The sequence below is a fragment of the Colletotrichum destructivum genome, chromosome 1 (genome assembly GCF_034447905.1).
Source record: "Colletotrichum destructivum chromosome 1, complete sequence".
Lineage (NCBI taxonomy): Eukaryota > Fungi > Ascomycota > Sordariomycetes > Glomerellales > Glomerellaceae > Colletotrichum > Colletotrichum destructivum.
Genome location: NC_085896.1, coordinates 3,720,893 through 3,742,832, shown reverse-complemented (window position 1 = coordinate 3,742,832; position 21,940 = coordinate 3,720,893). Strand labels below are relative to the sequence as shown.

General features: G+C 55.8%; 5 protein-coding genes across 5 annotated transcripts; 2 read left to right on the top strand and 3 right to left on the bottom strand.

The window, feature by feature from the left end:
• Nucleotides 1-401: 401 nt before the first annotated feature.
• CDEST_01114 (Putative flavin monooxygenase, FAD/NAD(P)-binding domain superfamily) lies at nucleotides 402-2,762 on the top strand (the record flags this gene model as incomplete). Its single annotated transcript, XM_062917273.1, has 7 exons — nucleotides 402-884; nucleotides 959-1,165; nucleotides 1,247-1,404; nucleotides 1,463-1,558; nucleotides 1,632-1,768; nucleotides 1,851-2,217; nucleotides 2,290-2,762. Exons 1-7 carry the CDS (start codon nucleotides 595-597, stop codon nucleotides 2,760-2,762), a joined length of 1,728 nt encoding a protein of 575 aa, XP_062773324.1. The 5' UTR covers nucleotides 402-594.
• A 495-nt stretch (nucleotides 2,763-3,257) lies between these two features.
• CDEST_01113 (Putative major facilitator superfamily, MFS transporter superfamily) lies at nucleotides 3,258-5,552 on the bottom strand. The gene is made up of 2 exons (XM_062917272.1): nucleotides 4,784-5,552; nucleotides 3,258-4,681 (listed from the first exon to the last, which is right to left on the bottom strand). The coding sequence occupies exons 1-2, from the start codon at nucleotides 5,143-5,145 to the stop codon at nucleotides 3,499-3,501; spliced, it is 1,545 nt and encodes a 514-aa protein (XP_062773323.1). The 5' UTR covers nucleotides 5,146-5,552; the 3' UTR covers nucleotides 3,258-3,498.
• Nucleotides 5,553-6,159: 607 nt separating this feature from the next.
• Nucleotides 6,160-7,400, bottom strand: CDEST_01112 (Putative 6-phosphogluconate dehydrogenase, NADP-binding, 6-phosphogluconate dehydrogenase, domain 2; the record flags this gene model as incomplete). The annotated part of the gene is made up of 4 exons (XM_062917271.1): nucleotides 6,160-6,612; nucleotides 6,704-7,041; nucleotides 7,124-7,312; nucleotides 7,374-7,400. 4 exons carry the CDS (start codon nucleotides 7,398-7,400, stop codon nucleotides 6,213-6,215), a joined length of 954 nt encoding a protein of 317 aa, XP_062773322.1. The 3' UTR covers nucleotides 6,160-6,212.
• A 10-nt stretch (nucleotides 7,401-7,410) lies between these two features.
• CDEST_01111 (uncharacterized protein) lies at nucleotides 7,411-10,131 on the bottom strand. Its single transcript, XM_062917270.1, has 6 exons — nucleotides 10,051-10,131; nucleotides 9,976-10,003; nucleotides 9,597-9,915; nucleotides 9,284-9,521; nucleotides 9,084-9,218; nucleotides 7,411-9,021 (listed from the first exon to the last, which is right to left on the bottom strand). The coding sequence occupies exons 1-6, from the start codon at nucleotides 10,102-10,104 to the stop codon at nucleotides 7,723-7,725; spliced, it is 2,073 nt and encodes a 690-aa protein (XP_062773321.1). The 5' UTR covers nucleotides 10,105-10,131; the 3' UTR covers nucleotides 7,411-7,722.
• Nucleotides 10,132-16,444: 6,313 nt separating this feature from the next.
• On the top strand, nucleotides 16,445-21,827 carry CDEST_01110 (Putative P-loop containing nucleoside triphosphate hydrolase, alpha/Beta hydrolase). Its single transcript, XM_062917269.1, has 10 exons — nucleotides 16,445-16,500; nucleotides 16,566-16,645; nucleotides 16,738-16,975; nucleotides 17,041-17,097; nucleotides 17,166-17,504; nucleotides 17,563-17,740; nucleotides 17,844-18,156; nucleotides 18,220-18,787; nucleotides 18,868-19,186; nucleotides 19,256-21,827. The coding sequence occupies exons 1-10, from the start codon at nucleotides 16,498-16,500 to the stop codon at nucleotides 21,658-21,660; spliced, it is 4,500 nt and encodes a 1,499-aa protein (XP_062773320.1). The 5' UTR covers nucleotides 16,445-16,497; the 3' UTR covers nucleotides 21,661-21,827.
• The last annotated feature ends 113 nt before the right edge of the window (nucleotides 21,828-21,940 follow it).

Here is a 21,940-nt window from a genome sequence, read left to right as displayed (position 1 = left end):
CTCTGCGCCGCACATGAATCGCAGCTCTCTACTCAGTATGTGGCCGAACGCCCGAGGACAATTCACCCGGGTTGGGCCCCTCGTTCCATGCTACCAAGAGAGCCCGCCTCGGTATCCTTTAGCCACTGTTACCCCGCGTTTTCATTCCCGATAAGCAATCGCACGCGCAGGCGAGAGTGTCAGCCGCATGAGACAGCTATCGGCGGAGGCGGAGGCGGAGGCGGAGTGAATGCCGCGGGCAACAAAGACGCGATTGGGGGGAGGAGGGAAAGGGTTGATCTCGACAACCCACACCATCATGGAGCATGAAGAGCGGAGCTCCGCTGATCAGCTGGAGGCATCGGGGCCGAGCCGCGCGTTGGTGATTCTCGGACCTGTTCATCTCAGCGTGAAACTCAAAGTTGTCATATAAGAACCCGAGTCCGGAATAGTCTGAATCCCATATTGAGAGGCGCTCGAGACTCATAGTACTTTAATCTGATTCCCTCAACCTTTGTTGCCCCCCTAGCAACCTTCCAAGAACACTCTTTAACCCTCGACTCTCCAACCCATAGATTCACACACCCCGGTCTTTACCAGCATCGCACCGCAGACATGGGTTCTCTCCCCGCACCCCCGGCCAAGACGGGCTACCAAATCCTGGAGAAGGCGAGCCGCAGCGGCCGAAAGCTCCGCGTCGTGTGCCTCGGCGGCGGCGCCAGCGCCCTCAACCTGGCCCACGAGATCGACACCTGCCGGACCCTCGACCTGGAGCTCGTTTGCTACGAGAAGAACCCGTCCATCGGCGGCACCTGGTACGAGAACCGCTACCCCGGCTGCGGCTGCGATATCCCCTCGGTCAACTACCAGTTCTCCTGGGCACCGTCCCCCAACTGGTCCAAGTTGTGAGTTAAATGGTCCCCAAAAACAATGTTCCTCGTGGCCCAAGTGCTGATCGAGACAACTCCCCCTCACGAAGCTACTCGAGCGCCCCTGAGATCCTGCAGTACTTCAAGGATGTCGCGGAGAAGTACGACCTGAACAAGTACATGCGCCTCAACCACACGGTAACGGGCGCGTTCTGGGATGAAGAGGAGCAAAAGTGGCACGTCCGCGTCCAAAGGCAGGACGGCACCACGTTCGAGGACAAGGCAGACGTCTTTGTCAACGCGAGCGGTGTTCTCAAGTAGGCTCTTCCTTCCTCTCTCTCTCTCTCTCTCTCCTATGTCCAGTCATGTGGCTGCCGCCGGCTAACACCCACACCCAGCAAATGGAAATGGCCCGCGATCAAGGGCAGAGAGACGTTCAAGGGAACGATGATGCACAGCGCCAACTGGGACAACACCGTCGACCTCAAGGGCAAGAGGGTCGGCGTCATCGGCTCCGGCTCTTCGGCGGTCCAGATCGTCCCGAGCATCCAGCCCAGTACGTTGTCATATCGTCTCCGTCACGGAATTCGATCTCGCAAACTAACAGCTACTAGTCGTCGGTACCATGAGTTGTTTCATCCGGAGCTCGTCGTGGGTCGTCGGCGGCTTCGGCCAGCGCTTCGCCGGGAAGAATGGCGGCAACTTCGAGTGTAAGTAGGCCCTGCAGACCGACACCCCTGGCGGCCCTTGACGAACTCTCATTGACCCCGTGGGAAACTATAGACACCGAAGAACAGCACGAGATTCTCCGGAATGACCCCAAAAAGTACCTCGCCTACAGGAAGAAGATCGAGTCCGAGCTCAACTCCCGCTTCCGCTTCATCCTGAACGGGTCCAAGGAGCAAGCCGAGGCTAAAGCAGTAAGCCAACTGTCTCTCTAATCTCTCTCTCTATCTCTTTCTCTGTTGAACTCGCGCTTACACAGACACCACCACCCCTCAGTTCGCGGAAAAGGACATGCGCAGCAAGCTCGCCGGCAGACCCGACCTCCAGGACCTCATCATCCCCAAGGACTTCGCCGTCGGCTGCCGAAGACCGACGCCCGGGAACGGGTACCTCGAGGCGCTGTGCGAGGACAACGTGACCGTCGTCTCTTCGAGCATCCAGGAGATGACCCCGAAAGGTATCAAGACGGCGGACGGAACGGAGCACGAGTTCGACATCATCATCTGCGCCACCGGCTTCGACGTCAGCTGGAGGCCGCACTACCCGACGATCGGACGCAACGGCGTCAGTCTCAGCGAGTACTGGCGCGACGTGCCCAACACGTACCTCTCTCTGGCGGTCGCCAACATGCCGAACTACGTCAGTAAGTCATATTCCGCCGCCGCGGCATCTTCAACCTAATGGAAAGTGTGCCCTTCTGACTCGTCAACCCCAGTCTTCAACGGCCCGTTCGGCCCCTACGGCCACGGCAGCTTCCTGCCCATCACCGAGACGGTGGCGCGGTACGTTATGCAGATGTTGCGCAAGATGTCCGAGGAGGAGATTGCGTCCTTCTGCCCGAAGCAGGCGGCCGTCGACGACTTCGCCGAGCACCGGCGCCGCTTCCTCCCGCGCACGGCGTGGACGTCCCCCTGCCGGTCCTGGTTCAAGCAGGGCACCGTCGACGGCGAGCCGATGATGTGGCCCGGCTCGCGCATCCAGTTCTTCGAGACCGTCGCGACCCCGCGCTGGGAGGACTACGAGCTCCGGTACACGACGGCCAATCGGTTCGGGTACTGGGGCAACGGGTTCGCGCAGCGCGAGACGGACGGGAGAGATCTGTCATGGTACCTGGGGCTGCTCGACGGCGTGGACGAGCAGCCGGCGCTGCCGGACGAGGACTTTGAGGCGTTTATCATGAATAAATAGATGGCTTTAGATCTGGATTAATATTATATATATCATTTTTCATTTTCATTCCCATCAGGACATGTTACAGAATGTGCGAGGTTCCGAGCCTTGATATTGCCCTCACACTGAGAGAGAAAGAGAGATAGAGAGAGAGAGAAACTATCACCATTCGAGTCCAACATAGTTCACGATCCCATCTTGGTGTTTACGGAGAGGTAGACTTTGGAGTCTTCGACGACACGTATTCGTGTATTGAATCACTCGTCCTTTTCTGAAATTATGAAGACAATTGCAACATTGTGCTACACGGAGCATCTTCGACTAGAGCAGATCTGCAATATAAGACCACGACACAAAACCTGCAAGCAAAGTTGCTGAACTGTTTGGGATGGGCACAACAATGTCAGTCGGATCTTGCAACATACGTTTCTCTCTAATTATGTCGTGATGGGTGCAGACACCCTATATAAGCCGGAATTGCTGCACTGCAATTATGGTTCCACTTTTGCGCTATTCATCACAAATTACTATGACAAACACCACGTTCCTACAACAGGCAATATCAACTTCATAGATTATCCCTTCATCTTTGCTACCAGTTTGATGTACAAGCTGTATTCCAGCTCAGACCGTAGGTATCTTTAGCTAGAACACTCGAAAACACACACGAAAAAATACAAGACAAGACGTCTTCCCAACCCAAAAAGATCTCCCACCAATTCTGTCCACTCTCACCTTCACCCACCCCAACTCATCAAAGCACGTAACGGAAGTTGGGCTGCTCAAAGTCCGTCAGGTCCATAAACTCGGTCCCGGCCATGGACGTCTCGGGCTCCTCGACGGCCTTCTTGTCCCGTCGCTTGTTCTCCCAGATGTTGACGAGGCGGATGGCGACGATGGTGCACGCGGCGAGGCCGTACATGATGGCCACCATCAGCTTGCCGTTGTGGTAGTTGGGCGCCTCGTTGGAGCGGAACGTCTGCGGGCCGATCCAGTTGCCGGCGCCGTAGGCGAGGATCTGCAGGCCGTTGACGGTGGCCTTCTTGGTGTAGCCGAGCGTGTTGTTGGAGATCATGACCATGACGAGGCACCACGAGGAGCCGGCGGCGCCGATGAGGTAGTAGCCCACGAGCAGCGCGCCCTGCGCCGAGAGCGGGATGGCGATCATCATGATGCCGCCGACCATGGGGATGAGGATGGCGATGAAGGCGAAGAGGGAGCGGTCCATGAGCCGGTCCGAGAGGTAGGTGAAGAGCAGCTTGCAGGTGATGTCGACGACTCCCGTGGGCATGTTGAGCAGCAGCGACAGGCGCGGGCTGAAGCCGAAGGAGTTGATGATGATGGAGCCGAAGGCGGTGATGCCGCCGTTGGGGATGTTCATCAGCAGCGAGAAGAGCACGTAGAGGTACGTCCGCGGGTCCCGGAAGGCCTCGCGGAACTGGTCCCACTTCCACCGGCGGCTGCCGATGCCCTGGAAGTTGCCGCGGATGCGCTCGATGGCGATGGACTTCTCGCGGTGGGTGAGGAACCGGGCGTTGGTCTGGTTGTCCGGCATGAACCACCAGCAGTAGACGCCCGTGACGACGGTCGGCAGGCCCAGCACGAGGTAGAGGACCTTCCACGTCGCCAGGACCGTGTTGTGCGCGCCCGAGAGGCCGTAGGCGATGGGTCCCAGCGTCAGGAGCGCGACGCCGTTGCAGCTGAGCCAGTAGCCCATACGCTTGGCCTGCTCGTTCTGCTTGTACCAGGCCGACGTCAGGATGACAAAGGCCGGCGTCACGGTGGCCTCGAGGGCGCCGAGGAAGAAGCGGACCGAGAGGAGTCCGGCGTAGTTGAAGGCGAAGACGTGGCATATCAGGACGACGCCCCAGAGGATAATGTTGGCCGACGTGTATTTCCCGAGCGGGAGACGTCGGAGGAGGTACGTCGTGGGGAACCTTTTTGGGGGGGGGGGTTGTAAGTCATTAGCATGGGTGTTGTTCTTTTTGTGTATATATAAGACGGAAGGGCGAGACCCCGGAATGAACAAATAAACTCACTCCCACAAAAGGTAACCGGCGTAAAAGATGCTGGACGCCCAGCTGTACTGCTGGCTCGTCGGGTCCAGCTTGGTGTCCTCGCGGATGCCCATCAGGGAGGCGTAGTTGAGGGACGTCTTGTCGGCGAACTGCAGGGCGTAGATCCACATCAGGAGCGGCAAGATGGCCTTGTCGATCTTCCACAGGACTTGCTTCTCCTCCTCGGGCGTGAACACGACCTGCTCGCCGTTGACGAAGGCGAGGGCCGGGTCGACTTCCCCGTGCTTGAGCTTCTCCATGCTGCCGTCCTCCAAGTCGGTCTGTGTCCGGATGACGTCTCCGCCGTCTGGCTGAGCTGTCTTCTTGTTGGCTTCTGAAGACATGCTTGGTCTTTGTGAAAGTAGAGGATAAGATGATGAGATGATGAATGAGAGACGGCCTCGAAGAGTGTCGACTAGCTGGATAGTGTGGTGTCCCGTGGATATACCTATAGCGGCAACAGATCCTGCCAAGGGTATAACGACAAAAGTCCGCAAATAGCAAGAAAAATATAACGATGAAGTCCAGGTCAACAATACCAGCCTGATGTGAGTCAAAGGCTTGCACGGTCTCAAGTTCTTGCCGGGACGCCTCAGAGTTTATACGTGTTTCGCGCCGCGTCGTATCTGCAGTTCAAGGGGCTCTCACGCCTCGATGGAAGCTGGTATCCGTTGCCATTGGCGCAAAGGGTGGGAAGGTGTTGCCTTTGGTGCGGTCATAAGCCGGCATCCTTAGTTGACAAAAAGCGTGGCTTGGCCGGCTATCGTTGAGATAGGGAGATTCCCACTCCAAAATGGGGTCATGCTGCTGCTATCTCTCGGATCCACGCCCGTCTCATGCAGGTCGACGGAGCTCCGCCCCCGCATTTTGAGGTTTGGACGCAAGTCTGCGACTCGGGAGATAACTCCGCAATCTTGGGGTATGTCTTTCGGGAGGCAATATGTAAGACACCCCTATCCCGGTCGAGTGCCGTTGCCCGCTATCTCCGAGCCACCCAATAGTTCCTACCGCGGGTTGGTTGCCCTCCTTTCTGGTCTTGATGTCAGATAACATGGCATTAATCCAGCTGGACGGACCCGTCGGTGGAGCCCCGTTGCCTTCACCCCGGATTCAGGGTGTTGTCGTTGAGGCCAGCCCCCCCCCCCCATACGGAAGTACATCACAAGCACGTTCGAGTCATGAGCGTTGGTATCGGACGAGAACCCAGTTCAGATGGATGTGCTGCTATGGACTCGTGTTTGGCCATCGGAACTTTCAAGCTGTGAAGATACATTCACACTTTCGGAGACTGTGTTGAAGATTTGTGTAACAGAACACTTATTAGGCCACTCACGTACCGGTTGTAGTGTGAACAGAGGTTGTCATATACTCATTTTTACATAGAAATTCATTTCAAAGCCTCAGATTTCTTTCAATTAGTCTGCCTGCTGTTCTCATTCCAAAATGGCAGTCCAGCCTCCAGTCGCGCCGATCCATAGATGGACGAACTGTCCAGCGACTCCCCCGCGAACCTCCTTGCCGCCTCCATGCGTGCCAGCGCCGTCTCGATGGTCGGGATCCGCGTGCCGTGCTCTTCTGCAATCCTCACCGCGTGTCCGGCATCCTTGGCCGCGAGGGAGACGGCGAAGCCGGGGGGCGTCCCCAGGGGTGGCGCATATGCACCCGAGGTCATCCGCTTTGAGTAGCTCTCGATGACCGGTCCGTACATGTCGTGGATGAACTGCTCCATCTGGCGGGTGCCGAGGCCCGTCTTCTCGGCAAAGACTTGAGCCTCTGCAGTCAATTCCTGGAAGCCAATGACAAAGATGTTCCTGGCAAGGGGGGGAAATGGGGGGGTTAGCGGCGCATCCGATTTCGGGGGAGGGCCAAGAATTGAACTTCTGAAAAGGGCGGCTTGCTCACCCTGATATCTTGAGCAGGCTTGACTTGCGGACGTCTTCGCCCATATCGATGATGCTTCTACCCATGACGTCGATAATGTAGGGCCTCACCCTCTCGATCGCCGTCGACGGCCCGGCCATGGCGAAGATGAGCTTTCCGGCGGCCGCCATGGGGCTGGCCCCAAAGACGGGCGACGCGATGAACGCGACGCCCGCCTGCGCGAGGCGTTCGGAGCACCTCGCCGCGGTGTCCGGGTGAACGGTCGAGGTGTCGACCCAGATCTTGCCCTCGAGCAGCGCGCTGCCCCACGCGTCCAGGGCTTTCGAGACGAGGCTCTCTAGCACCTCGTCGTTTGAGATCTGCGGACATTTAGCCGCCTTTTATCCCAGTTCGTCAAAGACAACCCGAGGAAGGGGGGGGGCAGATTATGGCAACACGAACCATTGTGAAAACCACTGTCGACTTGAGGACGAGAGTCTCAAAGTCCCGTTCCGGGAGACCGCCGACCTCCTGGAGGCCGTCCCCTCGGGAAAGCGTCCGGTTGCTGTACCGAAGAGGTGGCAGACCGTTGGACGCGAGGTGGTTCTGCAGATTCAGCGCCATGCCGATACCCATCGACCCCAGGCCGTACTGGAAAAGCACCGGTGAGCAAGGAGCAGCGATAAGAACCAGGGTAAGGGACGGTGATTACCCAGCCAAAGCTCTCTGGAGCCGCCATTTCGCGTGCCAATTACTGTCTTTGGTCTTTGATCAAGGAACGTGGACAGTGTCGTTTCAAGAGACTGTAAGTCGCCGGGCTACAAGTCAGACTTCTCCGAAAACACAATGGAACAAATCGGCAACCTCGGAATGCCACAGATTGTCCCTTCAAGACACACTCCTTGCGTATCTTTGCGGTCAAGATATACGGCTTAAGAAAAGGGATGTGGTGGAGGCGGCGGAGCTCCGCTGAACCACCACCATGTTCCCCCCCCTCCCCTTAGACAGGAGAAGCGGTCTTCCCACCGCGCACTAGTCAGGCGTCCATCTCCTCTCTTCCTTCACTCGTAGACCATGCCGCCAGCCGAGATGACCTCTTCCAGAACCGTCGTCATGAAGGATCCCACGGGCCACACCGGCCTGTCCTTCCAGAACTGCAGCACCGTCTCCACGAACCGCGCCTCGCTCGCCTCCGGCGCCATGCCCAATGCGGCAGACTCCCGAACCGAGACGCGCCGGGCCTGGCCTCCGTCCAGCTGTTGTCCTCCTTCCTCCTGCTGTTGCAGGATCTCCAGTATGGAGTTGAAGATGATCGTCGAGGCCTCGAACCGGACGCGGACCGTCGCCAGCGAGGAGGACCCGGCTTTCCGCCGCGTCTCCCCCGCCGCCCAGCGGAGGAGCCTCCAGATGGCGAGGAGGATCTTGTACGTGGCGACGGTAGCCCACGGCGCCTCGCGCGACGGGTCTTGTCTGCCGGTGCTTGTAACGCTCGACAGCACGTCCATCAGGTCGTCGAGAAGCACCAGCATCCCGTCGTCCCCGGAGTTATACCGGAGCAGGTTCTGCAGCGATCGCCGGGCACCGATCTGGAGTCCCATCGTGAGGTGCGTTGCCGTCGTGAGGCCGGCGACCACGCTGTTCTCCACGATGCCGCCGATGAGCAGGTCGTCCGGCTTGCATAGCGAGAGCTTGACGGACAGTGCTATGCGCTCGGCAAAGTTCAGGATGTGCCAGTTGGAGCTGTCCGCCGTGGAGATTTGCGCCGTGATCGACTCCGAGAGATACCGCAGGGCCGCGCTGACCTGCCTGTTCTGGGACTGGGTGAGGATATGGAACGCGTTCGGGTCCGCCAAGGCCGGCGGCAGCTGGTAGTAACAGCGCGTGAAGTCCCTGACGAGCGAGTCGAGGCTCGTGAGGACGAAGAGCGTGGCCATGGGAGACGCCCGCAGCGCCGCCAGAAGATGCGGGCTCGGTGTGTCCGTCATGAGCGACTGCATTGCCAGGTTCAACGACTTGGTCGTGGGACAAAGCATGCCCGGGGTCTCATGAGACCGGGTCAGGCCGACTGTTCGGGGCTCGTCGCCGAGCCGCTGGGCCCAGGTCAACGAGGTATCCGCTTCCCATAGCGAGGCGGCCAGGGGCAGCTCCCAATCGAGCTCGGTGGGCGTCGTGAGTGGACGGATGTTGCAGGGGGAGAAGATGTGGAAGTCGAGAAAGAGAAGTGTGTACATGGACAGCTTCATCGACTCCGATTCCACGTACGACATCCAGTGGTCGTGCAGCGTCTGCTCCTCGTTGTCCCTGAATCTGGATGTCGATGTGAAAATGGTCTGCCGAAGGAGACCGAGGTCTCGAGCAGCCTTTGGTGTGTGAGATCTCAAGGTACAGAACGTAGTTGAATGGGAGGGCATATGATACTGACATCGACAACCCATCGCAGCATCTTCTTTGACTTATCAAAGTGGGCAGCATTGCCGGTAAAAGCGCCGTAGATAATGTGTAAGAGCCATGACTGCATGACCCACGTCCTCCGTATCTCTCTCCAGTCGGACTCCACCTGGTTTATGACAATCAGATCATTGGACATCTGGTGTGAACAGCGCGGGGGGGGGGGGGACTCACTAGTCTCCAGAGTTCTTCAAGTCCAGCTTGCCACAAAGCTTGACTCTTTTGTGATAAGGTTGCTACTTGTTCTTCAGGGGAGCTTTTGGAGGCATACAGCATGCCAATCGACACGATGATCTGTTTCGATAGCTTGGGCATCTCACCGCCGAAACTTTGCCTGTGTAGTAGTGGGAACGATGCATGAAACGTCTCAAAATACGCTGCAACGTATATTTCCGAGTCTTGCATCATGGATCTACACTCCCGTTCTTGTGAGCCCCGGAAAGTCTACATCAAGGGGGCCGGACACGCGGGCTCAAAGGCAACTTACGCAATCGCAAGCAGCTCACCGGCGCGACGATCTTCCACCGTCTCCGGTGGACTATGCGGATAACCTTCGTCATTATTTATGGCCGACGCGCCAATTTGAAAGTTCGAAGCGGGAGAGTCGTCGTCGTCAACCGGTGACAAGGCAGCATCCTCGAGAGCCGGTGCCGGCTGCCCCGCCTCGTCGTCGATGGCCGGGATAGTCAGGACACGGCCGAATGTGCCGCGACATCTCTCTTCGTGGCGCTTACAGACATCTTTTCTGGTAAACCTGGATTTGCAGTATTGGCATCTAAAAGGCCGCCGGCTGTCACTACCGTGTCCTAGTGGCTGTAAGCATCGCAAATAACCCAGAAGAGCTCTCGAACGGGGTCGACGCTTACGTGAGCGTTTGTGCCGCGCCAAGTTTTCCTGATGAGAATTAGTGTCTGTTTGGTCTCTCAAATCGGACTACATACGTTTCTAGTAAAGGTCTGAGAGCACTCAGTGCAGGTAAATGGTCGGGAACTCATCGTAGGTCATGGATATTCTGTGTTTGTTCTAACGTTTACAGTGTTGAGTGACTGAGAAGCATGACTAAAGTCGATGTTGGGTCCGTGCATTTGCTTGTCTACCCCGGTTGCTGCATATACCACGAATAGAGTATCGGCTATAAGCACAATGCTCACCGTTTCTCCTTTAGCTAAACTAGGACTTTAAAGACTAGGTTGAAGCCGTCTAACAAAATCTAGGTCGAACAGAAGAGACCTTGGAGATGTCGCCTGGTTGGCACAATTACGGTGGAGTTTGTAAGTATTTAGGAGAGCGGCTGCAGTTGGTTGACAAGTAGAAGCTTTGAAGTGGGGCACGTTCTAGGAAACGTCACGTGATTAAAGGAAGTAAGTGTCACTACAAACCATGTCTCGCCTCCAAACGTAACAGAACACAGAGAACTTTCTCCTCACAAGGTATCCACTGTTAGTAGCTGTTAAGATCATAGAGGGCTCCGGCCCACCGCACTATCATTTCTCACCATCAGCCCACGCGAGCTGAATTTCACCATCATGGCCGTCTCTCTAGACGCAGGGCCATCGATTACCGTTCACGGGGACGCCAGTACATCTCGACGGTCTGGACGTGTCCGGAAACCGACCGCAAAGGTCAGAGTGGTTGAGCAAGTCAGCTACCAAGACAATGCGGAGCTTAAAGACGAGATCAACAAGCTCTCAAACCTCGTCCAGGATCTCCTACGACGGGACGCCGAAAGGGCACAGTTCCTGAAAGACTGTTTGATGAAGATCGAATCCTTGGAGAAAGAGCTTCAGGAAGAGAAGCAGCGTTCAGACCGGCACCAACGCGGTCTAGCAAGGTCCATGCATGCTGCTAGCACAGGACCCAGCGAATCCGCCCTGAGTTTCCAAGGGCATCCCTTACACACAGCCCAGAACCAGCCGCCCCAAGTTCGGTCCTACGCGATGGTGGCGAGCCAACCGCTTACCAGAAAACTGCATGAACCAACGCCAGCAAAACAAGCCGCAAACCGGGCGGCTTCAAAAGACCTTCGCATCTTCGCACGTCTGCCACCTGAAAGCCCGCTCCGCAACGAGAGAGCCTACGACATCTACGCGTTCGTTCGTGAAAAGCTAAGTCCCCAAGCCCGAGAAGCCCTCAAGGGGATCGACCATGTCAAGACAGGATTAGCACTCCTACCATCGTCAGCAGATGGGGCAAAAGTCCTGCTAGAGAACAGAGAACAGATTGCTGCCCTTCTCCAGGCACAGGCGGTCGAGCAGCGCGACACCTGGATCCGGGCCTATATCGCAAACGTCCCTTACACCAGACACTGCCTGCTCACCAACACTGAGCTGGAAATCACGACCGAGGAGCTCCTTGAAGAGATCCAGGCCACGACGAAACTCAAGCCCGAAAAAGCATACTTTTCCAGAAAAGACGAAGCCGAAAGGCTAGGCACGGTGACAGCCTGGTTCAAGGCGGAAGCCGTAAGGCAACTACCAAGGCGCCTCCGTTTGATGGGGGCCAGCGTCTTCGTCAACCTGCAGTTTCCGAAGGAGAAGAGGTCTCCCCAATGCCACCGCTGCGGCGGCTTTCACAACGAACGAACGTGTACCAGAAGGAAGAGATGCCTCAAGTGCAGCTCTCCTTCCCACACGACCGAACAACACCGGGCACCTTGCGGCGGCACTGAGGGTTACGATGGCTGTGACTGCCCCTTTAAGTGTCCGTCGTGTAACGGGCCCCATGCCGCCTTTGACGTGACTTGCCCTATCAGACCAAAAGTGGTGAGGGGCGTAGTCCAGAGGAGGAACAAGGCACAGCTACGGGCCATCCGAGCCGAGGGAGAGAGATCATGGAGATTTGCGACCCAGCAGTCGCATCAACAATCCCGAGAAAGAGGAGAAGAGATGGACTGCAACCAAGCTAATGAGGGACATCAGGAGAATGCGGCCCTCTAAAGTCCTGCAGATCATGCAGGCGAACGTGGCCAGACGACCACTCGCACACGAAACGGCACTGAATCTAGCCTACGCGGCCCATGTCGACATACTGCTACTACAAGAGCCCGCTATCCGCTCGGAAGAGAGAAGGCTCACAAGATGCCACCCGGGTTTCGAGATTTTCACCCCAGTGGACAACTGGGTTGAAGACAGACCCAGGGTGCTCACCTACCTCCGCAGAGGAACGGGACTACGGGGCGTACAAACACGCCCGCTGCCCAGCCCATCCACAGACCTGCTCTTCCTACAACTCCTGGCGGGAAAGCGGAAAGTTCTCACAGTCATCAACGTGTACAACGCCCCTTGTGGCTCGCTGCGACCAGGCCAAGCGATTAGGGATATCATAACAGCCTGGCAACCCGGACACCAGGAACGTGTGTTGGTCGCGGGGGATTTCAACCTCCATCATTGGACCTGGCAACCCGAGGCGACCAGCTCCTCGGACGCTGATGACCTGGTGGAATGGACAGAAACCGTTGGCCTTGTCCTCCTGTCGCCGATAGGTGAAGCCACACATAAGGACGGCAACACGTTAGACCTATGCTGGGCGTCCGGCAGCCTCCACGGGGCATCCACCAGCATAGAAACGTCCCTACACACAACGTCAGACCACGAAAGCCTGCTGACCCGGGTCCCCTTGGCCCTAACCGATCCGGTCGACCCAACCCCGGGGAGGTTCCGGCTTGACACGATGGACGAGAAGCTCTTCCTCGACATCCTTCAGCGAAATATACATCCCATGCGCCATACTGCAAGCAACGCAAGAGACCCACAGGCTCTGGACATGCTAGCACAGCAGCTCACAGATTGCCTTGTAGAAGCGCTTACGGTTTCTACAAGGCGTGCGCTTGGCAGAGGACCTGGGAGACCATACTGGGACGAGAACTGCAGGCGAAAACACCGAGCCTACACGACCAAGAGAGCAACTGTGGCAAGACTCTGCGCCTTGGGAATAGATTGTCAATGGGAGCGAAACGAGGAGGACGCTCTGAAACAGGACTTTCTCCATCAGCTGCGGCGCTCTAAGGACACGTACTGGAGAGGAAAGATCGCCGCAGCCTCCACTGGCAAAGACGTGTTTGAAATGGTCGGGTGGCAGAAGGCTAAGGGATCCTTCCAGACCCCTCCACTCCGGGATGGGAGCAATCCAACCGCGCTCATCTCACAGCCGAAGGAGAAGCGGGATCTGTTCGCCCGCGTCCTCCTCAGAAATGCTGCTATCTCCACGGACATACCAGCAGAGAGCCCAGGACCTCGCCTGGAAGCCAATCTTCCTTTCCCGCATGTTACAAAAGACGAGGTACAAACGTCAATCTTCTCTGCGAGAAGCACCACCCCCGGGTCCGACGGAATCACAACGGCCGTCCTCAAGACAGCGTGGCCCGTTATCGAGGATATCGTCTTCCGGCTCTACAGCGGATGCGTATGCGAGGGCTGGCATCCCACCTGTTTCAAAGAAGCTATCCTAGTCATCCTGCCTAAACCGGGCAAGAGAGACAGGGCGCTCCCGCGCTCGTATAGACCAATCGCGCTGTTGTCTGTGCTCGGAAAAGGCTTGGAGAGACTTGTCGCAAGAAGGCTTGCCTGGATCACAGTCAAGTTCCGGGTACTGCACGACCAACAGTTCGGGGCCCTCCCCCTCCGCTCGTGTAGCGACCTCATCGCCGCGGCCATCCACGATATCGAGTGTGCCTGGCAAAGAGGTCTTGTCACCTCTATGCTTACGCTCGACATCAGAGGGGCCTTCGACGCTGTGCTGCCAGGGAGGCTGATCCGACGCCTCCGATGCCAAGGATGGCCGGAGAACCTCGTGCGGTGGGTCTCGAGTTTCGTCCTCGGGAGAAGAGCAAGAATAAGACTAGACGGAGAGATGGGGGACGTCTTCGACCTTGAGTGTGGGCTACCACAGGGCTCGCCCGTGTCCCCCATCCTCTTCATGCTTTACATCGAACCCTTATTCAAGCTGGGCACTGTTCATCCAGGCAGGAAGCGGTCTCGATTTGGCTACGCCGACGACATTGCCATCATGGCAAGCTCAACCTCACTAGAGGACAATTGTGCTCTGCTAGCGAAAGAATGGGAAGAAGCCCAAGAATGGGGGGCGTTAGAGGGCATCACTTTCGACACCGATAAATCCGAGCTCATCCACTTCACCAAGAGACCAAAAAATACAAACCCGCCAATAACCGTCAGACTGTTGGACGGGAGACAGCACACAGTTCAGGCCGTCAATCAAGGGGCCTCACTACGGTGGCTTGGGGTCCACTTCGACCGGAGACTCACTTTCAAGAACCATGTGAAAGGCCACTGCGCCAAAGCATGCCAAGTGGTCAACGGACTACGGGGACTAGGGAACACCGCCTGGGGCGCGCCGGCACACCTGCTGCGCCGTGCTATTGCCTCCTGCGTATTGCCCATTCAGTACTATGCATCAGAGGCATGGTGGCCGGGCAGGAATCGGATCAAGAATGGGCACATCGCCTCGAACGGGGTCAACGGCCTACTCAACCAACTTGATATTACGCAGGCCAAGGCTATTCGAGCTGCACTTCCTGTGTATAGAACGACGCCTGTACTGATCCTACAGCGTGAAGCTGCCCTGCCCCCAGCAGAGGTGATGCTAGATGCGAAGCTCCATAAAGCCTCTGTAAGGATCCATCGCCTTGACGATCGACACCCCCTCCGAACGAGGCTCGGAGACAGGCCCGGACCGGACTCAAGACTGCGGCGAATGGCAAGCCTTATCGAGAGAAATGCCGAATACATCGACCCGCTAGAGCTACCGCCTTGGGAGCGCTCAGCCGACTGGCACACAGCCCTGAGCATGGTCGGCTATGAACCAAGGAAGACCAAGGATGAACTGGCCACCGCCTTTACAGGTAGACTGGGAACATTCTCAAAGCGGGACATTGTTGTCTATACTGACGGTTCCCTAATGGTGGACGGTAGCAGAACCGCCGCCGGAGCAGGCTGGGTTGGGTACCAGGCCACACGGCAGATCTTCCGAGGATCAGAGCCGCTCGGCCACCAGACGGAGGTCTTTGACGCAGAAGCGCAAGCCGCTTTCCGGGGCCTACTGGAAGCCATGAGGTCTCCCACGGCGCGGATGGCAGACAATGTTCACATCTGCCTCGATAACCTCGCAGTCGCAGCCAGACTCGTCACTCGGAGCCCAGGAAGCAGCCAGGCTAGGTTTAGGGCCTTTAGTGAGCTCTCCGCCTCTTGGGCACAGAGAGGACGGACAAGCTGGACGATGCCTGGCAGGGTATACATTTGGTGGTGCCCTGGACACACGGGAATAGCTGGAAACGAGGAAGCAGACGCTCTTGCCAAGGAGGCCTGCAGACAAACCCCAGAATCACAGCCACAGCCTACATTGGCGCACCTGAAGCGGGAGTCCAGAGCAGCCGATCTGCAGGCTTTCGCTAGGAGATGGCCGTCAATCTGCCCTCGGCAGTATGCCGACCTTGGGATAAGTCCTCATCCCAAGCCCCCCGAACTTCGCCTTCCTCGGCATCTGCTAGGAAGGCTATATGCGGCAAGATCGCATCATGGAGACTTTGCAGCGTACCACGAGAGATTTGCCCACCAAGACGCACTACTTCACTGCAGTTGCGGAAGACGCAAAACCCCAGTACACTTCTACTTCTGCAAGCGTGGCCGTAAGGCCACCCCGCGGCATCTCCGCCGACGTATGGCGAAGGCAAGCATAGATTTTCTGCTAGGTACTACGCAGGGAGCTTCTCTTCTGTGCGAATGGATGGAGGCGACCAATTTCTTTTCCGAAATCTGCCCGAGTCATTGACCAGGAACGTTAGGTGAAGACGGCAGCCTGTAAAATAGTTTAGATTAGGATAGACCATGTCGGTACCGCCCGGCACGTCCCTTTTACTCTGGACGTTAAATACATCATCATCATCATCATCGTAACAGAACACCATAGTTGTACTTGCCTAACATTCTAGCACCTTCAGCCTTTCTTGAAACAATGTTTATGGCCGCTTTAGAGCGACTAGTTCAGTCACGTTCTCCTACGGCAAGGACCTGACCCACACAGCTAACAAGTCTAGACTAACATGACACTCATTAACTGTTAAAGTCCCATCAGAATCAACAGTAACTCAACTAGAAAGAAAGTTTCCATGTATTCATATTCATAGACTCAGCAATACGCGTATGGTAGCTTCAGGCATGTGTTCTGTAGACCTTTCAATGTTTGGCAGTCATCATGACCTGTGCTGCGCCGCAGACAGGCTTCACATTTGCTTATACTCGACTCTACTTTCTGCACGTGATGTCATGCCGCCCAGTCAGCATTGGCTAGATACAGAATGCAACCCCCCCCCCCCCCCCCCCCCAACGATAGCCTGACACCTGTGAGCTTCCCAGAACACCATCGGCTCCTTCAATATGGTGAGTCGCGTTATCCAACAGCAAACGGCATGCAGCGGCAGCAAAGCAGCTCTGACTGTAGATAGAGCGCCCCCACAGCTCAGATGATTGCTCCCGAAGGGCTTACCGTCCTAGACGGCGCTGTCGAAGGTGAAATGGCGGTGGAGTAAGGGAACCCCTCTCCTGGCCTGTCCGGCCCTGCAGCAGCCTCATTTGCGCTACGCCGAAGTACTGACCGTTCTTTGTTCACATCGTTAGTTACGTGTTTCTCCATGGCCTGAACGGAAACCCGAAAGATACCTGGACCGATGAGACCAAAGGCGGCACTGCATTCTTTTGGCCGCGCCAGATGCTGGCTGATATCCCAGGGTGTCGGGTGATGACATTCGGCTACAATGCCGCCTTCGAAAGAGCCCTAGTCGAGAACACGACCACTATCAACGCGATCGCCCAAACCTTTGTCAATCGATTGATTGACAAGCGCAAAGGGGAGCATGTTCGTAGTACCGGGCCGAGCGAGAGGAGAATGGGGCATCACGGCAGTGCTGACGGTTCTGGCAGATCAACCGACCACTCCTCCTCATTGCCCACAGCCTCGGTGGCCTTGTAATCAAGCGCGTTAGTTCCAACGCCTGCAGGGAGACTTGACGAGATTGTTTCTGATTGTGACATCCATCCTGTATTAGGCTCTCTACAACATTCACGCCGACCGCCACACCGGCCTAAAGTCGCGTAAGATCGACGAGCAGAACGCCATCTACGACTCCATTGCCGGCCTGGTCTTCATGGGCACACCTCACGCCGGCAGCCATGTCACGGACGCGGCCAGGGTGAAGATGCTCAAGGCGCTTGCCCGCGCCACATTCAAGAAGGCACCCGAGAATCTAATCAGGGCCCTGTCTGCCCATTCCAACGAGCTGCAGGACCTCAGCGCCAGTTTCGAGAGAACGACAATCTTCACTCAGCACATGATCGAGATTTGCACCTACTTTGAAACCAAGACAACAAAGTTTGTGGGGGAAGAGGCAAGTTTCCTAGCAAGTCGGCCATGGATCTTTTCCTTGGCTAATCCTATCTTTCTAGGTGGTTCCTCGAGCCATGACCTCGCTCCACTACCTGAATGAGCGTGAGGAGGGTATTGCAAAGGAGCACACAAAGATGGCAAAGTTTTCTGATGCCCAAGATGACATGTACCAGTCGATTCGCCAGAGGCTGGTGGACATGGGCACTGACGGCTTGAACGCCAAAAAGGCACGCCAAGGTCCGTTGTAGTTCCCATATAGAGGTAGCCAACTGTGCGGTGGTTTACGTTGGCTGCGCTTTTTGACCCATTGTTCGCTCTGACTCCGGCCTCTTCAAACCAGCTACCTATCGTGTATCCCAAATTCCCGGCGATATCGCCAGGACGCAGCTTGCACAGTTCTTGCATGACCAATGCCAACTTGGGCCGACAGATAACATTCGAGTGCACTCTTTGGCTGCTCGCTCAGGCCAGAGACAGTCCGCCAAGACTGCCACTGCTTCCTTTTCGACTGTCCCCCCGCTGTTGTTGAAAAAACAGAGCCGTTGGATAATTCCCTTCGTCTGGAACAATAATCCTAGTCACATAGTTGTCGACACGGATTTCCACGGCTTCACCGCCCTAAATGAGGTTGAAGCAGATAAACATATCATGGAGTAAGCCAGAAACCGTCATCACGGTGAACCGCCCAGTTGCGGAGATAACTAATCATATACAAGCATCATCGCCATCCCAGGCCTAGGCTACCACCCATTCGCCGTCTGGCAGGAAGATCCGTCTGCTAGCACGTACATGTGGTTGAGAGATGACCCGACCCTCTTGGCCACAGGGACCCAGATCCTCCTGTACGGCTACGACTCCGGTCACCAAAGCAGCAACGACCCCGCATCGATCGAGGACATTGCGATATCCTTGATCTCCGCACTGCGTGATATCGGTCGCTCATCCCCCTCTGCCAAACCGGTGGTCTTCCTTGCCCACAGTATGGGCGGCGTCGTCCTAAAGCAATGTTTCGTGGAGCTGGCCAACACCAGTCAGTCCGAACTGTTCATTTTGCGAAGCATCAAAATGTGTATCTTCCTGGCGGTTCCGAACCAACTTCCCGTCCCCGCCATGTTGGCTGTCATGCTCGGCAACAACAGGTTCAACAATTTGCGGTACGCACTTCAGGCCGAGAGAAATCGAGGCTATCTGTCCACCCTAGACGGAATTGTGCGTGGATTTGGTCAGGCAAACGGCATTCGCTTCTGCTCTGGGTACGAGACGATGAGATCTACACTTCCAAAGGTAAATCGCTATCACTGCGAGGACAGCCTTTACACAACACCTCCCTATCGTGTTGGAGTAGATGCTGACTACTGTGAAAGCGCCATGTTCATGCTGAAAGTGACCATACTATACTCCTTCCCAAATCCCAGGCCATTCAGGACGGGTCGCAGGCTGTAGATCAGTTCCCGGTCAGCAAGGCCCATGGTTCCGTACTCGGTATGCAGGCCGGCAGTCAAACTATCGACACCATCGCGAGGCTTGTCACCGAAGCTAGTGAAGCTGTCAGGGTCTCTATGCCACCGAGCTCAGCCCAGAGTGGTCCACAAGGAGAACCCAGCCGCTGGCCAGATTTCTCTCTACCCTCATGGGCAACTTTACATGTACCGTCTTATTTTCAACGCACAACGTTGCCGCAAGGTGAGTTAAAATCACTCCTTATTCTTCCTTTGTCATATGTCGTTCTGTTCTAATAGATTGTTGTTCCAGCCCCAGCAAGTTCACAAAGTATGGCTACACATGACGTCGATTTCGATTCTGCGTCCTCAGAGGACATCAAAAACTCGGCATTGTACCGCCAGTTCATCAAGACTCTTGTTCTACATGGTCTGGATCGAGAAGACGGCATAGAAGCCGCTGTTCAAGGCACCTTTGACTGGGTCTGGTCGAACCCAGAAATCGGTCTCAGCTCCTGGCTGGCCGACGACAAAACCCCCCTGTTTTGGATATGTGGAAAGCCAGGGTCTGGAAAATCCACCCTCATGCGTTATCTATGGGGCCATGACCAACTTTCGACGATATTGGCTGATGAGGTGCCGGGTGTGTCGAGGATCAAGGCAGCCTTTTTCTTCTACTACCGTGGCACCCACGTTCAAAAGTCGTTTGAGGGGATGTTGCACAGCGTGCTGCTGCGTATCTTGGAACAGGAGCCTCGCCTAGCGAGCGTTCTTCTTCCCGAGTTTGCAAGGCTGAAGCATGAAGAGCGGGAGAAGTGGATATGGACATTGGCAGCGCTCATGAAGGCGTACGATGATATTCTCACCCAAACCATGCTCTCCGTCGAGATCTACCTCTTCCTCGACGCACTGGACGAGTACGACGGCCCCACAGAGGCCATAGTCAACTTCGTGCGCACATCAGTTCTCAAGGCCTCCTCGGGACGAACGCGTCTAAAGGCCTGCTTTTCAAGCCGCGAGTGGCTGGCTTTTGAGGACTCCTTTTCGGCCCTTCCGGGTTTCAAGATTCACGAATACACAGATAGTGACATTCTCAAGTACACGTTGGCTCGACTTTCCCGCAATCCCGAAATCTCGCAACGGCTGGCAGCCGGGACGCATCAGGAAGCTTCAGACGTTCGCCAGATGGAGGAGCACATAGTAAACTCGGCCAACGGTGTCTTCGTCTGGGTGAAGGCAGTTTCTGATGAGATCGTCAGCGGATTCTCAAGAAACAAGTCGACCAGCGAGCTTTTGACACTGCTCAAGAGCCTTCCAACCGATCTGGACTCCTTCTACACGGACGCCATCAAACGGCTCCCGTTCGAACTTCGAATGGAGGCGTTCTCCATGTTCGAGGTTATGGCAAGGTCCGACACCATCCTATCAGCCACGCTTGTAAGGGAAGCCGTCTCATGCGCGCAATTGAGCGATCCCCAAGATTGTGCAATGGCAATCAGGCGTTGTCGGGAGCTTCCCGGTTCCGACTCACCTACACGCTGGGCTCAAGACCGCGGGGCCGGTCTTGTCGAATTCAAGCATCCCTACGAGAATGCCCCCGCCATTATCACCTTTATGCATCAGTCAGTCCTTGACTTTGTTCTGAGGCCAGGTTTTCGAGGGCTCGTACTTGATCACGCATTCGCGCTGCCCTTGGAAAACGGCTATTCGATCTTGTCCAAGTGGATGCTCTCGATAGGAGCTCAGGATCAAAAGGTTTTCGAGTATCATGAGGTTGGAGAAGATCTCTTGGCTGTCGCCGAAGCGACCACGGGCAAGAGCCTGAGGAGTTTCTTGGATTCACTGGACAATGACACTCTGACGACAGAATTGAAAATGTGGGGATGCCCTATTGCCGATATCTCGAATCCGAAGATTTACTTCGCCGTGATTCAAGGCCTGAACATTTTGGTTCAAGAAGTCATTCAGGAGCACGGCGGAGTCATTCCGGACAAAGACAACTTCTCCCTCCTACATTGTCTGGCCAAACTGTCGGATCCCTACCGTGTTTACGGAATGGCTTTTCCCGTTTCGCACTCTCCGGCCAGGTTGGAATGCATCCCAATTCTCTTCCGCCATGGGGCTCGAGCAGGGGCAGTATGGCAGGGCAAAACCCCCTTTCAAATGCTAGTATCAAAGTTTCCCTACACGATATTTACCGGCAGTGGTGGGCATAAAGGCTCGGACAGTGTCCCCATTCACAACTACGAGAACGTGCTTGCTCTTCATTTTCTATCTGCTGGGGAAGATCCCAATGTAAGCATATCGATCAAGAGGAATAACAGACGAAGGCGAGACCTGTCAACGGAATGGGTCACCTGCAAACCGCTGCACATAGTCCCGCTAGGTCTCGCCGCAACCCTGATCGCATTCGGCGCGAAAGTGAACGTTTTCGATAGCAAGGGGAGGACACCACTGGACCTTGCTTGCGGAGTCGGAGGCAACCCTTTCGAAGTTGGTGACCACGTACCACCTTTGGAGGCCTATTCATTCGCACAATTTCTTTTGAGTCACGGCGCGCAGCTGTCGTTGGAGGGGAGCCGGATCTGGCCTGATTTTGTGAAATCCATCTCAAGGAGTGTGCAGGTACCCGACGAGTTCCTGCAGCCCGGCGTCATGAGCAGAGCGAGCCCAGGCGTCGTACTGATGAAGATCGAAGACATGAAGTTTCGTATTTAGAGGGACGGAATTCGCCGGTGATCGATTATCCCACGGATGCGATCTGACAACTACGGACTTCGCAACTCATGCCACGGCAAGTGTATATCTAGTGTCGAATGGGAGTTTGAGACCAAGGAAGCATTTAAAGTAGCTCCAAACAGAAACCAATCTTCTACATCTAACGCATCAGAACAAGATTGATAGTTCACAACAGAGGATGCGCGCGTCCTTCTCATGAGTTGTATATGAAACAATCACAGTACCAATCACAAACAGTCATTGCTCAAGTCATGAATAT

Bases quoted from the DNA above. Each gene is read 5' to 3' on its own strand.
- CDEST_01113 (XM_062917272.1), bottom strand. From the start codon at position 5,145: ATGTCTTCAGAAGCCAACAAGAAGACAGCTCAGCCAGACGGCGGAGAC. The intron at 4,682-4,783 runs GTGAGTTTATTT...CCCCCCAAAAAG, and splicing joins GCCGGTTACCTTTTGTGGGA to GTTCCCCACGACGTACCTCC.
- CDEST_01111 (XM_062917270.1), bottom strand. From the start codon at position 10,104: ATGAGTTCCCGACCATTTACCTGCACTGAGTGCTCTCAGACCTTTACT. The intron at 10,004-10,050 runs GTATGTAGTCCG...AATTCTCATCAG, and splicing joins CTCAGACCTTTACTAGAAAC to GAAAACTTGGCGCGGCACAA. The intron at 9,522-9,596 runs GTAAGTTGCCTT...ACGGGAGTGTAG, and splicing joins GGTGAGCTGCTTGCGATTGC to ATCCATGATGCAAGACTCGG.
- CDEST_01110 (XM_062917269.1), top strand. The intron at 16,646-16,737 runs GTAAGGGAACCC...TCACATCGTTAG, and splicing joins GAAGGTGAAATGGCGGTGGA to TTACGTGTTTCTCCATGGCC. The intron at 16,976-17,040 runs GTTCGTAGTACC...CGGTTCTGGCAG, and splicing joins ACAAGCGCAAAGGGGAGCAT to ATCAACCGACCACTCCTCCT.